This window comes from Lissotriton vulgaris, chromosome 8 (genome assembly GCF_964263255.1).
Source record: "Lissotriton vulgaris chromosome 8, aLisVul1.2, whole genome shotgun sequence".
Lineage (NCBI taxonomy): Eukaryota > Metazoa > Chordata > Amphibia > Caudata > Salamandridae > Lissotriton > Lissotriton vulgaris.
In genome coordinates, this window is record NC_141696.1 from 150,084,638 (window position 1) to 150,102,855 (window position 18,218).

The following is an 18,218-nucleotide window of genomic DNA, read 5'->3' on the forward strand; positions in this document are numbered from 1 at the left end:
GGCTTGCCACTGAGAAATCATGTATCCCCCTATCTTAGAGAGCTGCATTGGCTTCCCTTCTGGAACAGGATCCTTTTCAAGACATTGCTACTGGTTCACAGGGCTCTTCATCTGTCTGGCACAGGGTACCTCAGAGCAAGAATTTGCTCTTATGCTCCTTCCAGGTTTTTGTGCTCGCAAACTTCTTTTTGGCCAAAATCCCTAGGATTCGATGGTCCAGAACGGGGGACAGGTCCTTTTCATTTTTGGGAACTTCACTTTCGAAACAAACTCCCTTTGGGGTTAAGGTGCATTTCATCTACCTCAAAACATCTCCTCCCCCCCCCTCCCAACCCCCCCCCCCCCCCCCCTCAGAAGAAACTGAAAACATGGCTATTAAGCAGGATAAGTGTTGCTTCGCTCAGCTATATTTTACTGCAGGTGCAGAGTGCCAGGACACTCCTTAGAGTAACAGAGGGTTTTAGAAATGTACAACACAGCGCCTCAGCACCTAATGCTCAGAACAACATATTTCACAGGTGCAGGAAAATAAGGTCACCTGATTCAAGAAACCATGTATGTTAATGTGTGCAAGGCTTTGTACTGACCTACACAAGGGATTGACCATAAACCCTAAAGGAAGTCAGTGGTGATTATTTGTTTATTTAGTGTTTTTATAGAGGGTGTCCTCTTCCAAAGACATCAGAGACCTTTACATAGAAGAGTGAATAACAAAACTAAAGAGAGAAAGGAACTGTAGTTTAGTTAGGAATAAGAAAAGAAAGAAGGTAATTGAAAACATAGAGAAAAGGAAGAGTAACTTTACCTCTGTAGTTTTGTTAAACTATAATAAGTAAGAGGAATTTGTTAGTCACTTTTTTAGCAATGGAGAGGAGGGTAAGATGGGGGACCGGAATTTAACAGATGTTGGTGTGGAGGGAGATCCAGGTTCTCAGAACAGCAGCAGCACTCACCTGGTGCAGGTTTCTGATGTCTTGATGATGGCTGTGTCAAGTGGAAGAGCTTTGGTCCACAGATTGCCTCTTGAGATGAAGACTAAAAGTATATGATACTGTCCAGGTGGGCTAATGAGATGTAAGCTTAGAACTGATGTAATTCTTTTAGAGGTCCAAAACCCATGTCAAACGTCCGGAGTCATATGAAACCCTTTATGTTATGCTTCCTTACCATGCCGTTTCAAGCGAAGTCTCCTAGCTGCAGCAAATGCATGATGAAATTAAGTGAATAAGACCATTCATGATGCATAGAATGTACAAGAAACCTACCCATGTGGATGTTGAGTCTCCCAAAGGTGATATTCTAGTGATATCTCATGGGAATCATTTTAGACTCCCCCGTGCCCCCTCCGCCGCCCCCCCCCCCCCCAAGCCCCCCCGTGCCTCATTTCTCTTGATCTTTGAACAAATGAGTACTATTTCTGTGACTTCATGACTAGCATTAATACTGGGATCATATGCACTGGCTCACCCAGAAATACATTTGGAAATTGATTCTCTAGATTTTCCATAAATTGATACACCCTTGCCAGGTGCTACTAGAAATAATTTATAAAGCCCAAATGAATGTGGGGTCGATATCAGTGGTACAAATGCATACATTTGTCATTTCGCAGAATTTTGTTAAGCTGTAAATATTTGCCTTGTGCAGCAGTAAACAATATATGTGGCATCACCACCATCAAAAGGACTTGTTAACTTTATCCTATTTTAAACCATGTTATTGTGCACGTCTTTTGGAATATGTTGGACTTCAGAGTGAAGTTGTAGGCAGCTGAAAGGAAAGACCTAGCTTGGCCATTTCATAGTTAGCCACTGTTGTAAGCGACGTGTTTGAGCTGTTTCTTGGCTGGCCTCTATTCTTGGGAGCCTAGTAAACAGGAATCCCATCTGTTTCCCCTATGCTCAGACAGAGGCCATGCTCATTCCCTCCTCCTGCAGTGTAGTTGTATAACTCAGCAGCGAATCTTGGTGTTTGCTCTGATGTGTTTTTTGGGAAACATCCTTTAAGACGAAGCCCCAATCACGCTGTGCCTTCACAGCGCCAGCAACAGAGCGAACGCATCTCAAGCACCCATCCGTTCTGCACTAAAGTCGCTACAACGACTTGCTTTAGGGGGTCTCGCAGTGGTGGAATGGTGTTGGAATTAAAGTCCAACACCCTGCTGTTGCGCAGACCGGAGTTTGAATAGTAAATTAAACTATTCCAAAATCCCACCCACCACCCCACGCAAGTTGTTATACTGACTTACGGGCAGAACGAATGCATGCTAAGGACGCGTTCATCCTAATGACGATGTTCCCATGGCATGTGTGATTAACGTATGCGGAATACCGTCATACATTAGTGTTTTTTCCACTACAGGTTGCTGGTACCAAACACCTATTGCTTTGAAGGCTCTTTTGTGTAGGCAGAGTGCGGTAAGTCCTGTACTTTTGCCATTAGTGTGCAATCTGTTAGAATAGGGCGTTGAATGATCGATGGGTGGGATTTGTTCGCCGAAGATGACCCACATCGCTGCTTTATCCTGTACGTTTTTGTCCAGAAAGAGAGGCCTCAAGAAATCACTGGTTAAGGCCAATGTTGCTCCCTGGTGAGTCATTGGTAGGACTTTGACCACATTGTGGGTTGAGGGAGAAGATCCGCTAGCGTTGATTTGTTTGTGCCTGCAGGTCATCTGGCTCTCAGACTCCGAAAGACAGTGGGTGAGGGAGATGGCTCCAGGCTTCCAGCAAGCCACGGGCATCAAGATGGACGTCAAGCATCTGAGAGAGCGGGGGATCACCAAACTGAACCTGAGGTACACGCAAGCCAGCAGCGACGACATCAGGTACGACCCCGATCCGAACACTGGATCTGACGTGGTTTTGATTGCAATAAGTGCTTGAATGATAACTCTGAGCTCTCCGTATTCTGTCCTTAGAATTCTGCCTGTGCTCTATCTTTCCTACAAAGGGCACATTTTGCTTCCTAGTCAAACCATAAATCTGCTTCCCTCGTGACTGTGTATGAATTAAATCCATGCTTTCTTGAGTTATGAGCAGAGACAATGGAATGATTTGGTTCTTTGGTTGAGGCATTTTCCGCATAATTATGTATCTGCAACATAATGCATAATGCATCCCCTTCTGCCTAATTTTCAGACTATTACTAAATTCCCAAGCTCGCTCTTCTTTTTAGAGGGGAATAATCTCCCGCTTCCTTTTGCACACAGGTTAATGTCAGAATTATTTTGTTTTACCATGTCTTTTCCACTGGTTTCCTTATATCAGAGAGGTCTATAAAAGTCCTTAGAGGGAGGGAGAAAAAGAGAGCAGGGCTGCATTCATATGCTTTCATGAGATGCTCACTTCCAGCTTAGTTTTGTTCTTCTAAACTTTTCTTTTTCATTGAGAATCACATTTCTCAGCATCTTGAAGTATTCAGATTGTAGCACGGTACACTGTCCTATTAAATTTCCTTTTCTAATTATATTTACACTTCATTGTAATTTGTTAAAAAAATAATATTTATTTCTTTTGCCAGGAAGTACACATCAGGGAATCTAAGCACTAATCTGTACAACGTGAACGAGCCGTGGCTTTACTCAGTACTGTGGTGTACAGGGGTGCAGTCTGTGACGTCGGATGCGCCTCACATTCTCAATAAGATGTCATATCCGGTCTGGTTAATGGTAAGTAACACATAAGTGAGCACTGAGTAAAGTAGTGCCACAGAGGTCAGCCTGACACTGCTGTCTTCTTGTGGGTTGTGTGGCGAAGTGTGTGTCGCTCATTTACTGTCACTACCTGTTCTTTACCTGTACTTTATGTTGTACTGAAGCATGGGATAAACCTTCACACAATGAAAACGCCATATCTGTGCGTTGTCAGTATCTGCGTGAAGGATTGAATGCATGATGTAAATGAAAGTGTGCACCCTCACAAAACATGTAAGTAGAATGTACATTTGGTTTTCTACGTGAAAACGAGCAGTGCTCGAAATGGAAACCAATTTGTAAAATTTCACAACATAATTGGCATGTGGCTCAATGGCATGGTGGACACCTTCACACAGATGTGGCTTTAAAAAAATATATATTTTCCACTTTAATGCACAAACCAAAGAAGGCATTACAGTCACATGCACCATTGTCCACAAAGACCTGAGGAATGTGTACAGTGTCACATTGAGGTTAGGAGAGGAAATCTTAAGATACACATTTATGCAATGAATACAACACAGCTCACAGTATACAATGCTATGCATTTCTGATATCACGTTAGTCTGACTGGCGGTCAGGCCGGACATTGCATCTGGGCGTCCTTTCTTCGGACCCAGCCCATAATAAGCTCGCCATCACCCCCAGATCTTATAAAACCTATGGGGACTGCTTCTGCTACGATATGAAACCTTCTCTGCTGCCATGTAGAGGTCCATCACTCTTCTCTATCCCTATATGGAAGGTACCTTTGATGCTCCCCAGTATTTAGCCTCATCCCTTGGCCACCACTAAGCCTAGGGCACTAAAGACCAGTGTAAAGCGTGGAATTTCAACGTCATCTGGGATCTCCAACAAAACAAACTGCAGGTCGAGATGCAGTGTCAGCTCAAAAACGTTTGAGAGTTCCTGGATGATCCTCTTCCAGTAGATTTGTATACGGGGCACTCCCAGAGTGTGTGCATAAAGGATCTGATGGCATTGTCACATTGCAGGCAGTCTGGGGTAGGTGCTCTCCCCATGGCATGGAGCCTGCAGCGGTCGTAGTAAACCCTATGAGGAATTTTGAATCGTATTAAATGTAGGTGCGATTTTATGGCAACCTCACTTGGATGCATCAACGCCGCCTCCCAATCTATATCTTCTGATTCGCCCACATATCTCTTCCATCTTTCGCGCAACTGGTGCAAGGTATCTGGCATACTGTTACGGATTGTTCTATATGTGGCAGAGATTGGACCCCTTTTTAGTTCATCCATCAAGATTCGGCCCTCAAAGGGGTGCATACTCAGTTATCTCAGTCTCCTCCATCCTCTCAGCCCGCCAGGCATGTCTGAGCTGAGCGTACTTGAGGAATTGAGTTGGGTGTGGTTGGTATTCCCCCTGTACGAGGAGAAGGACATAAGGTCCCCTTTGTTGAGAAAATCTCCCACCTTGGAGATACTTATAGGATCCCATGCCCCAAATCCCGTCAGTTTTGCAATCTCTCGCAGCCATGTCCCTTTCCATAAGGGTGTTTTGTTTCCCTTGTGATCTTGTGGGACCAACCAAGTGTCTTCGTGGCCCTGTCCCAAACTGTCAGTGCGTCCTGTGTGGCGGCGGTAGCATCTGGGACAATCTCCTTCCATACAGATAGTGTGGGTGCATTCTACGTTCTAACAGAGTATGGTCATGCCTGAATGGCTGGTGGTTCTGCAGGGCATACATCCAATTATGAATGTTTATCAGGTGTGCCTCTCAGTAGTATCTGTCTATGTCCGGATATATGAGCTGATCTATTATATTGGGTACACTATAATGTTTTAAGCGATATTCTCGGGTATCCCGCCCCCCGGCCCAGGGCAGGGTCCTCAAGTCCCCATAGGCCTTGGTAAATTCTGTCCGGGGAACCAGATAATGTGTTCTGCAGCACATACAGTAGTTTAGCGCAACAAGAACACACAAAGTCTAGCAACACTACTTGTGCAGGGAAGGATTTGGGATGTTAATCTGATGGGCTCAAACATGAATACTCCCACTGCAGGTAATGTTCTTATCAGAACAATCTTCAAAGACCGAAGACACATCCATACAACCACTCCTAGACTCTTTGAATACTATTTGTCTGTCATCAGAATTAAATTCACAATCCTCATTCTCACCCACATGTCCATCCGTGTCATCTCACTAGGCTGAATGAATTTGTACATACCCTCTCATCAATTTAATAGTATGTTTTAACTTACCTCTTTTTGTAGAAGTGCACTGTCAGTATGACTTCCCAAAATATTTGTCCTAAAGGTTTGTAAAAAACTACCCCTTGAGCTTGAGGGAGAAGACTTACTCGCCATCATGAGGAAACAAAATATCAATCTTTATTGTTCTAGTCCAGTTTTTACCTGTGGGGCTTCTGCCCACCTGCCCACCTCCTGATCTGTCTTGGTACAGCTCCTTCTTCGGATTCCATGGCTCCTTACTGCCCTCACTCTAAAGGTACTGCCCATCCCAATGGTGGAAATTAGAGGTTTAACCGCTGTTTACCCAGTGGCTTTAATTTGCTGGAGATGGGCCACGTTGATTGCTGCTGCAAGATCCACCTGGAGCTAATTAATTAAGTTATATTTTTGTCGCACATGATCACTTGCTGATTTAATGGCTCTAAAAACAGCTATAGCTGCAGGGTGAATCCAACCAGAAGACACTCTTAAGAGAACACAAATGCTTTAAGAGCTCATGTAAAAGCTACATTCAGGGCTCTGATGATCAGGGGAAGCGAATTCCAAAGCTTAGGAGTCAAATACCTGAAGGAGCGTGCTCCATTGTGCCCCTTGTTCACATGGGTTAAGCTTAGGGGTCAAATACTTGAAGCACTGTGCTCCGTTGTGCCCCCAGTTCACATGGGGTAAGCTTAGCAGTCAAATACTTGAAGGAGAGTCCTTCGTTGTGCCCCCAGTTCACATGGGGTAAGCTTATGAGTCAAATACCTGAAGGAGCGTCCTCTGTTGTGGCCCTTGTTCACATGGGGCAAGCTTAGAAGTCAAATACCTGAAGGGACATCCTCCGTTGTGCCCCTCGTTCACATGAGGCAAGCTTAGGGGTCAAATGCCTTAAGGAGCGTCCTCCGTTGTGTCCCTTGTTCACATGGGGTAAGCTTAGGGGTCAAATACCTGAAGGATCATCCTCCGTTGTGCCCCTTGTTCACATGGGGTAAGCTTAGGAGTCAAATACCTGAAGGATCGTGCTCCGTTGTGCCCCTTGTTCACATGGGGCTAGCGTAGGATTCAAATACCTGAAGGAGCGTGCTCCGTTGTGCCCTTTTTCACATGAGGTAAGCTTAGGGGCCAAATACCTGAAGGAGTGTGCGCCGTTGTGCCCCTAGTACACATGGGGTAAGCTTAGAAATCAAATGCCTTAAGGAGCGTCCTCTGTTGTGCCACTTGTTCCCATGGGGTAAGCTTAGGAGTCAAATACCTGACGGAGCGTCCTCTGTTGTGCCACTTGTTCAAATGGGGTAAGCTTAGGAGTCAAATACCTGAAGGAGCGTCCTCCGTTGTGCCACTTGTTCACATGCGGCAAGCTTAGGATTCAAATACCTGAAGGAGCGTGCTCCGTTGTGCCCTTGTTCACATGGGGTAAGCTTAGTGGTCAAATACCTGAAGGAGCGTGCTCCGTTGTGCCCTTGTTCACATGGGGTAAGCTTAGGAGTCAAATTACTGAAGGAGCGTGCTCCGTTGTGCCCTTGTTCACATGGGGTAAGCTTAGGAGTCAAATACCTGAAGGAGCGTCCTCCGTTGTGCCACTTGTTCACATGGGGTAAGCTTAGGAGTCAAATTCCTGAAGGAGCGTGCGCCGTTGTTCCCCTTGTACACATGGGGTAAGCTTAGGAGTCAAATTCCTGAAGGAGCGTGCGCCGTTGTGCCCCTTGTACACATGGGGTAAGCTTAGAAGTCAAATACCTGAAGGAGCGTCCTCGGTTGTGCCCCTTGTTCACTTAGGGTAATCAATGGGAGTCAAATACCTGAAGGAGCGCCCTCCGTTGTGCCACTTGTTCACATGGGGTAATGCGAGCAGGTCCTAGAAGTACAGTAGGTGCTAAGTACGCCGCCAGCAATGAATGAGGGTCTGCCAATGTTAGAGTGAGTAGGAAAGAAACACACTCAATGGACTGGGTGTTTTTTTCTGTAGATCCTGCGTCAAGCCATAACTACTTTTCTCTGTTGGACATTGAAAGCAAGTGAAGTTACCATGAATTATGCTGTGTATTTAAATAGATAGCATAGACCTGTAACTTATGCATACCCACCTGCTTTTCTTTCTCTTGCAGTCGCCTGACGAGTACTATCTCATCTGGATAACAGCAGATCTCATTTCATTCACTGTCATCCTGGGAATTTTCATCCTGCAGAAGTAAGTATTGTAATTGCATTCGCCTTCCCGAGGAATGGCCTTTTATTCAGCTTGGTGACTTCCTGAAAAGCCAGTGGTGCCAGCCAACTCTTTTTGAATTTCTGTTAAATATAGATGGGTAGCTGTGACTATAGCATGATAAATCGTGGAGTATTCAGCTACTCAGGATAGAAAGTCTACAGAAAGACTTTTTATTGAAAGACTGGTCTAACACCATATACGCCCCTGCTACCTGTAAGGGCAATTATGGTGTTACTCCAAACAATAGCACACCACTAACTCTAAAAACAATATACTAGGGCACTCCAACAATTTGTTTAAATAACACTGTTTGCGGATAAATAATCAAAAATGTCAGTCTATAAGTCCAAGTTCATATGATATATTTTCATTGTCTTTATTTTCTGTACACACTTCCAACCAAGTACATGATTGTCAGCTGACACTTCTGACTACACACTGTATTTCTTATTCCTCCAACCACAACACAGGAAGTAAGACGATATAGGTGCCAGAATATGAGTTTCTCTAATTGAGCTCTCCTGTGGTCAATTCAACTGTTGAATTCTTTCTAATAGCAAATGTAGTCATTCTCATCTGTTTATTATCAATATTTACAAGCTCACAATGAAGTGGTGTAGCTATTCAGGCATGAGTGACACTGGCATAGAACGCCCAGATAATCCCTGCCTTGTCCATCGTAAAATGAAATGTGGGCCAAAACATCTAATGTCGCCCATGACGGAATAAACCACAGTAGAGATCACCTAGAAGAAACTCGTACTCTGGCACCTATATCGTCCTACATCATATATTGTATGTAAAGGAATAAAAATACAGTTTGTAGTCACACACCTTGAAAAAGTCCTATTGTGGACGAAACACGTGTCGGCTGATGATCATGTACTTGGTTGGAAGCGAGTAAACACAATAAAGACAACGAAAATATATCACATGACCTTGAACTTATGGATTTACTATTTTGCTTATTTAATTACAAGCAGTGTTATATAAACAAATTGTTAGAGTGCTCCAGTATATTGTTTTAGGATTTTTTGAATTTCTTGTTAAGTAATACAAATGAGAAATTACACACAAACATGCAGGCTATTTGGGGCATTGTTTATGAAATGAGCTGAGAAAATGCAAGTTCTGTAAATGGAGATATCTAGCCCACACTTCACATGTGTTTCAAACTCATTATTTTTATGAATATGAGTTACGGAGAATAATTTTCATTGTGCTACCTCATAACGCGAATGATCTCAAGTTCATATAAACACAGGTGAAAATCAAGTCCTTCTGATTGTCGAAGGTAAATCAAAAGCCCACCATTTAAGGTTCTTTGACTGCTGTAAACAAAAGTGGTTGATCAAGAGGAGACATCTGTTGTGCTTTGTTGAGAAATACTTGTATTAAATACAGATTCATGACTATACATGGCCCAAAAGCATGTGCTAAATGACTTTCCCTACTTTGCTTCTGTACTCTTTGTATGGTCCCAATCCCTCCAAAAAAGATCACTTTCCAGTAAGAAATGATACTGCAATAATGAATTGTCCAGGAGAAGAAACATCTTGTCTCATGCTAAGTTAGTAGCATTTGTTAAGTGAGAATGTTTGCCACAAATGGATTTTTTCCCACTAAATATTCTGCAACCCTAGAGCAAACATTTCATGGCTTGGCCAACTAGAATGTCTTCGTTTCCGCTGAAAGAGGAGGGGATTTTCCACGGCCTGATGACATATGACGACTATCTATGCTGTAGTGATGTGGCATGCGCAGTGAACACTTGGTGTTCGCATTTTTGTCCATAGAACCCAGATTTTATACATTAAGGATTCATTAGAAGATGGAAGTGGATGATTGCGTGCACCACATTTCAGCTGTGTTTGGAGATGCCATGGTCCACAGGCAAGGATAGCTTTGTGTGCAAAACATAAGGATTTAAACTCAGCTCGCGGTTACACATAGAGCCAGTAAAAGGAGATCAGAGTGGTGGCAGTGATGAGACATTCATCACCAAAGGATAATCTTGAAAGCCAACATAGAAGATATTAACAACTCTACCTATGTCCCGATCATAAGTAGCAGCTGGAGGAACATTTTCATGTCTGAGAAATTCACCATGTTCCTGAACTAGCTAGACAAATATAGGTGACCTGCTCACCTTCACAAACCCCAAATATATTGCCCCCTGGGTCTGACTCCCCCTCCTCCTAGCTACGCCACAAACTAATAAGTATGTGACTTACCCTGCTGATCTCTCACTGCAAAAGATGAAGAAAAAGAGAGAATTTTTTTGATAGTATTCGTTAGACAAGAAATTAGACTATTATTATGGGCAAGTACATAGGAAGATACTTCGAAATTAAAAAAAAAAATGCATCATGTTGCTAGGTCAATCTACACCATACTTTTTATTCAGTACAGTATGACTTTACAGGAAGCTTTTTCCAAGTTGTATACGAGGTAGAAGGTAGGTTTTCTCAATTTTAACAGATAAAATTGATTTAGTGATGTTTTCCGAATCTCTGATACCACTTCACTCTAATGGCCTGTCAATCCTCTGTTCCCCGGTGTTTCCGCTTCCCCTCTACGCCAACCCTCTTGTGGAACTGTAGGGTCTGTTCTTGGCTTCAGTAGGTCCACAAATGTGGGGCAAAAGTAAACCCCTTGATTGGGCCATAGTAGGACACTATACAAAAACATGTTTCGAAATCAGGACCAGACCTCAGAATCCACCGGATAAAATCTGGTAGTAAGGCATTAAGGAGTGGAATAATCTCCCTTTCTGGTTGAGTACAGACTTGAATCATCTGTAATTTGGCAAGTTGATGATAACTTGTCTTTTCAGTTAGTGAGATTTAGCTAACTTTGTGTTCTCTTTGTGACTGCCCTTTATTTCTATAGTGCCAAGAAACCTTTGTGAACATGCTTTCTAAAATAACATTTTATGTAACATAGAAATCAGTGCTTTAAATGGGGAAAAAATAGTGCGGGTACTCATTTAAATGTGGCAAGTGGGCGGTGCTAGGGGTGGGGCCAAAGGCAAGACATGACATTCCTATTGACTTCTATACTAGTTGTAGCACATGCCAAAACACATGAGAAATGGGTTCTATGAACAAAATAGGTTACATCGTTACACAAGACAAAAGACAAACGCAGTGATGCTTAAAAATGTCCTTGTTTTGTAATATTTGCAGCTTGAAAACTGTTATTTGCCGTTACTTTGCACAATACTATATATTCTCGAGCATGCACACACAGTCAGAAAGAAACAAGCAGATGTGCACACACAAAGCATTCCACACATTTCCTTTAATATTCCCCCAATAGTGTCTTGATTTCCTCCCTCTTTTCTCTCACACATAAACACGCACAGGTAAACAGACAAACATACGCAGACTGGCACACAAAAGAATCGGGTGGGATTAAAGCCATTTTAACCTCCTTACCTCCCATGGCTTTCTTAATTGCGCTCTCACTGGGCTGCATCGATTCCTTGCAGCTCAGCATGATGGCGAACACCCGGATATCGTGCAAATGAGCCCCCACTAAATAGTTCAGCGGGGGCTCGGCTCAGGGCTACAGAAGGGTTTTGACTGTAATAGACAGGTTACCAGCCCTAGCAGCCAATGCGCCTATTCTTTCATGAGTACTCTCCTCAGCAGTCGAGAAGTGCCGGTGCTCAGAGTGATAAAAATAAGAAGTACCGGTACTCAGTACCTGTGAGTACCGGCACATTTAAAGCACTGATAGAAATGGATGCTTTGTACAATCCAGCACAAGCCTTGTTTGACTATCGGAGCGAGGCAACTCATCCCGCCCTAAAGCCGCACGTTCAGACTCTCCGAGCTTCCATTACATTTTGTGCTATGGGATTTTTTCATGATTCTCATCAGATGGCCTCTATTACTAGAGCCGTCAAGTAAGCCCTAACTACTCCCCTAAGGCCCGCCTTCCTCTGGCTCGTCTACTCGAACAGGCACGCGCCTGCCACTCCTGAGAAAGCCTTCCTGGAGGAGGAGCCTATAATTACGCGTCTCAAGACGTGGCAGACACGCGTCTGCAGCTGTTGGGAACAATGCCACTTTGATTTGATTAAATCCTGGAATGAAAGAAAATTATGTAGACGGAGATTGGAAAATTATTCCTGGCGCAGTAAACGAGTCATTTAAGAATAGCAAATGCGCTGTAAAATTAGCACGCTTACAGTGTGCTATAATGTCCTTCTTTAAGGCCAGCTGTTTACCAAAAATAACATCTTTCTAGAGGTTCATCTAGCAGAGTATGGAGATACATGTTGGAAAAGGAGAAACATGAACAAAATATTTTAGTAACATAGATGTTTGAGTTGACTGAAAATAGGAAGCAAAATCAGGATTTTGGGGTGACACACCACCCACCCACCCTTAATTTGGATTCTGGGAGACCCTGTTGTGTCTGAAAGGGTAGTGTCTATCCTCACAGTGGTGAATGCTTAAGGTGTCAACTTCACCTCGTTATGACACTAAAAAAAAGCAAACAAGGTTTGGCTTCGGGTTGGTTGTTTTTAGTATGCTAACTTGTACCTAGTCAGGATAGGCGGCCTTCGACACGGTCGACCATGCCATCTTTTCTAGCTAACCGCAAACAGGCAGTTAAATTGGGCAATCATTATTCACCGACTTCTGAACTGCCATGCGGGGTCCCCCAAGGATCCTCGTTAAGTCCTGCGCTCTTTAACATTTATGTCGCAGACTTGGCAAGGGTCATAAAATCTCATGGGATGCGTTTAACTACCTACTCTGATGACATCCAACTTGATCTGGCGGTGCATAAGAACGGCCCAATGGTGGCAGCTAAGTTTCAGGAGGGGATACTGGAGGTACAAGCATGGATGCACAATAATTGCCTAAAACTGAATGCGGAGAAAACAGAGGTTATGACCTTTGGTAACATCTCTCCAGAATGGTCCCCGACGTGGTGGCCTACTCAGATGGGTCCTCCCCCGGTCCCAGTCGCAAAGGTCAGGAATCTTGGAGTGATCTTTGATAAACACCTATCTTTCAAACTTCATGTAAACAAGGTTGTCTCAGCTGCCTTCTTTACGTTGAAAAAGATAAAAAAAACTGCTACCGTACTTACCAGCATCAGCTGGAAAAACACTAATCACCACCTTAGTGTTTTCCAAGCTTGATTACGGAAATGCCCTCTTTTTCAACACTCATAAATATATTCTGAACAAGCTCCAATCTGTTCAAAATATGGCAGCTAGAATCCTTCTCAACATTCCTAGGCACCAGTCCATCTCGGCAGCTATACGCCATCTTCATTGGCTAAGAGTGGAGAGCAGGATCAAATTTAAAGCCTTATGCATTGCCTATAAGGCCATTCATCATACTGGCCCGAAGTTTCTAAAAGAGGCATATCAGGTGTATACCCCTATAAGGAACTTAAGATCAGCAGCTAGTTGTCTACTATCTGTTCCCCGAACAAGAACTACCACCTGGGGTGACAGACGATTCCTGATAGCAACTCCCAGATTGTGGAATTCACTCCCTTCACATATCAAAACCGCCCCAACTCTTATTTGCTTCCGTAAGGCCTTGAAGACTTGGCTCTTCAATCAATAAGTTTGTGTGCTGATCACTGTATCCTACAGTATCTTACTGCGCCTAGACACCCTAGGGTATTAGCTGCGCATTAAAAATCCCATAAATAAATAAATAAAATAGTTTGAAAAGGAATTAAGACCCACACAGCCCATGTATGCTGCGTGAACCAGAACTTTTGTTTAACAAGACATTTATTTTCATTTATAGTCAAGTTTCATTAATTCATTCAAAGATGTCTTCAAAGAAAAACACTGTCAAAACAGTAAAGTCAAAAACATACAGTTGTGTGCACGATATATACAAGTGTAGAAACATTTACAATGAATGCTCAAAATTACATGACACCAAAATGAGACTTGATACACAATAAATACATTTCAAATTAATTGCGATCATAACACATTTACACAAAACGTTAAGGGAAAAACCAGTCCTTTAACTAGAAAACCAGTTGCCAGGCGGAACTAGGGATTGAATAGGATCTTGTTCTGTTTTGCAATTGTTGAGGTCCAGGCCGGTCAGTTGTAGGATCCAAAACCTTCTTTGTGTACAACTTGTACCTAGTAGCACAGAGACGGCTCTGCAGGAGGGAAGGTGCTGTAGATTAGAACACACCAATAGCCCCTGCAGTCAGTGGAGGAGAAGAAACATATGATCGTCTATGGTCAGTATATTATGCCACATAATTAGTTTAATACATTAAAAGACATACCAGAGTGTTATGCAAAGCAATGCCTGCTTGCAGCAGAGATTTCAAGAAGCTTCAGGATCTGATGCGGAACTGACCACTACGGAACATGAAAGTAACAGAACACCAACTTTCTTAAAGTGAGCTTTGATCTTGCATTATTATTAGCACAGCCTGGAATGCTACAATATAGACCCTGAAATCCATATATATATATATATATATATATATATATATATATATATATATATATATATATATATATATATATATATATATATATATATATATATATATATATATATATATGACCGAGAAATCGGGAATCAGAGCGCTTTACATGAGCAATAGTTTCATCACAGATGGACACATTCGTTTTTGTTAGGCACGGTAAGATTAAGTGATTTGGCCAGAATCACAGGATGTTCAGCGTCGTTGCCAAGACTTGAACCCGGTTCCTCTGCTTCGAGGTAGACCGCTCTAGCCGTAAGGCTAGATCCTCTCCTCAATATATGGCACAGAAACAGCTTCTTGATCTGTGCTAGATGCTTAATGCTTTTTCAGGGGGCACGGTAGATGTCATGATACAGGAGCATGCTTGGGCCAACTTTAGTTTTGTTGGTACTCTGTAGTGCTTGTTGGGAAATCTCAGACTCAGCCCCACAGACTAAGCTACGCCCCTGTTGAAATCATCAACATTGCATAAGACCGGACTTTAGTAGGCCCATAGGGAGGTGACTATATTTAATGTTCCAAAAATAGCAGGAGTGCTATAATGCATGCCACACATCCGCAACATTGTACAGAAAGTGGCACACATATAACAGCTCCCAGGTGTGTACAGAATATTGGACCATCTTCAAGGACAGAATTTGTGTTACAGAAGTTGAAAGATTGGACGGGGTCTCTGGACCATCCCTCAGATGGCAGAAGATTGCTTGTTGAAGAACCATATTCACACTATCAACACTTCTCAGCAGAGGTTATCTGTTAAACCTTGAAAGGTTGTGCTATGGCTTGACATCAATTCTGCTAGATCCTCGGTTGATGTTATGTCTTTCATTTGTTCACCATCCGTAATTAGACATATTAAGGCCCCCTGTATGACAGTGAAGTTTATTGACTCGCTCCACGAGAGTCTAACAAAGGAGCTTACAAGACACTGCTTTGATGGCTTACTGCACACATTTCATCATATTTTTCATCATATTTGGCAGTCGCCTCCATATTGGGACCTCAATGCTGTTTTGTTGATTCTTTGCTAAAGTTGCCTTTGAAATTAAACTTCTAATCTGAAATCAGAGCTGGTTGGGACTCCTGGGCAACTTGAGGCGCTTTTGGGTTTCGAAGCATGTTGCTGTATAAAATATTTTTTTTGTAGGCTCATCCAGAGGTGCTGTTAAGAACCAGCAGATAATTCCACTCCTCTTGTTGCTCGTTACACTCCTTTTATTGATTGTTACTCTCCTCTGTTCGCCACACACCTCCGTTGAGTCCCCCCACACCTGTTTTGAGTTTCATGCATCACTATTTAGTGCCTTCCTCCTCTGTTGCGTGTCCCACCCCTCGGTTGAGTGCTCTACTCCTCTGTGAAGTGCCACCCAATCAGTTGCGTGTCATACTCCTCTGTTGATTACCCCCCACCTCTTAGGTGCCATACTCCTTAGTTGAGTTTCCATGCTCCTCTGTTGAGTGGAGTACTCTTCTTTTGATCGCCAAGCTCCTCTATTCAGTGTCCTCCTCCTCTGTTGATTGCTACATATTGCTGTTGAGTGTCATACTCCTCTGTTGATTGCCACCAACATCTGTTGATTTACCCCCCACCTCTTAGGTTCCATACTCCTCAGTTGAGCTTCCATGCTCCTCTGTTGAGTGGCGTACTCCTCTGTTGAGCACCAAGCTCCTCTATTGTGGGTCCTCATCCTCTGTTGATTGCTACATATTGCTGTTGAGTGTCATACTCCTCTGTTGATTGCCACCAACATCTGTTGATTTACCCCCCCACCTCTTAGGTGCCATACTCCTCAGTTGAGCTTCCATGCTCCTCTGTTGAGTGGTGTACTCCTCTGTTGAGCACCAAGCTCCTCTATTGTGGGTGCTTTTACTCTGTTGATTGCTACATACTGTCATACTCATCTGGTTGTTGCCCTAGTTCCCTGTTAAGTGGCCCTTGGCTCTGTTGAGGTACATATTGTTCTGTTGATTATCACAGCCCTCTGTTGAGTGCCATTCTTCTATGTTGCATGCCGGGCTCCGCTTTTGATTGCATACCTTGATCATGCCGCTGCTTCCTTAATTGCCCTATTTCTTGCTTGATTTCCACAGTCTTGTGTTGTCTCACTTCCCTTTTAGGTGCATTTATCTGTTGATTGCTGCACTTCTCTGTTGAATGCCACATCCATTTGTGGACTGCAACATTCCTTTGTTGATTGCCACACTCCTTAGTTGACTGAAACTTTCCTTTGCTGAAACATGGTCTTTTCTGTCAGTGATTGAGACAGTAATCAATCTAGCATCACCATTGTACAAATATTCTTTCTGCTTGGCTATGCACAAATCCATATGCATGTGATGTCACTTGCAGAAACACTTTCATAATGTCTTTGGAATTTTTTTGTTGGGATCCTGTGATTTATGCTATTTTGTTGTTAATATGTTACAAAATTGATCTCTTGCTGTAACCATGTGTTTTGCTTGGACTGTTAAATGGTTTAGCTCTGTATGTGATGTTAATGCACACCCAACAGTCTGCTCGCGCTTTCTTTCCTAGATGAGAGATTTTTTCAAGAAAGCTGAAGTCTCAGTAGCACCAACAAAAATTGTTGTATGCTTGTCTTAATGTCTGACTTTAGGTTGAAACCTAAAAGTCAATATCATTTGTCTAAACAGTATATGTGGATCATGAAAGAAACTATACAGATCATTCATGGTGAAGAAGAAGATAGGAGGCAGCTAGTTTAGTATCCAAGAGAAAAGCCACCTGAAGCCTCCAAGGAGGTGAAGAAAAGCAGAACAAGTGATGAGATGTTTTGGTGGTTGAAGAAGAAGGATACAAGAGGCAGCACCCATCATATCCTGTCTCACAGTATCTCCAGGGGAGATTTATGTTTAGAGAGTGATCACTGACCATGATCTACAAAGATGGGGTGCAAAAGATCCCTGTACAGTACTCCCAAAATGTCATTCCATCCTTGTCAAAGGAAACTAACTTGTGTGATAGTTAGAGCCTGTGTTTGTTATAAGTATTTATTCGCTGATGGAATGCTATGATGTCATCGCACTTATTTATCATGTCTTTGGCTGGTCGGAGGGAGGTACTGACTGGGATGGTCTTTTTGCCTTCTTGATGTGTGTCTTTACCTGATTGCTCTGACTGGTGCACATGTTCCTCCTCTTTGTCTCTCTGCTGCATTCTGGCATCTCACAGCTATCACTTGATCAGGTAAATCTGTTAACCCTCTCCACCTCCTCTTCTTCTCTCCGTTCCACCCTTCTCCCTTTCTCGCTCACTCTCTTAAATCCTCACAGACGGGATCTTGCTTTTGAGGGTTCCGAAACCATATTTGCAACTGCCTAAAGGAAATAATTGTGTATTTACCAACATGTTCCAGTAGGAGCTGGGTGCCTAGCTGGATAGCTGAAGATGTCAATTGTGATAACCATTCAGTAGTCCACTCATAGTCTGTGTGTTCCCATTAAGGGGAACTGCCTAGGAATCCATCCATTGCTGTCAACTGAACTTGAGGGGTTTCAGGTTTGGAGTTATGTGACACCAGCCGCAAACGAGTGGCATTGTCTTGGCAGGAGTAAACACTTTTTTCAAATAAGGATTCTGGCTTACATG

General features: G+C 43.0%; 1 protein-coding gene across 1 annotated transcript in view; it reads left to right on the forward strand.

Moving 5' to 3' along the window:
• The window catches only part of GDPD5 (glycerophosphodiester phosphodiesterase domain containing 5), an 899,605-nt gene that overhangs the window by 848,444 nt on the left and 32,943 nt on the right, over nucleotides 1-18,218 (forward strand). Inside the window, exons 12-14 of the mRNA XM_086933859.1 lie at nucleotides 2,670-2,827; nucleotides 3,523-3,670; nucleotides 8,001-8,083. Coding sequence (XP_086789985.1) covers nucleotides 2,670-2,827; nucleotides 3,523-3,670; nucleotides 8,001-8,083 — 389 coding nt within the window. The remainder of the gene's footprint in view (nucleotides 1-2,669; nucleotides 2,828-3,522; nucleotides 3,671-8,000; nucleotides 8,084-18,218) is intronic.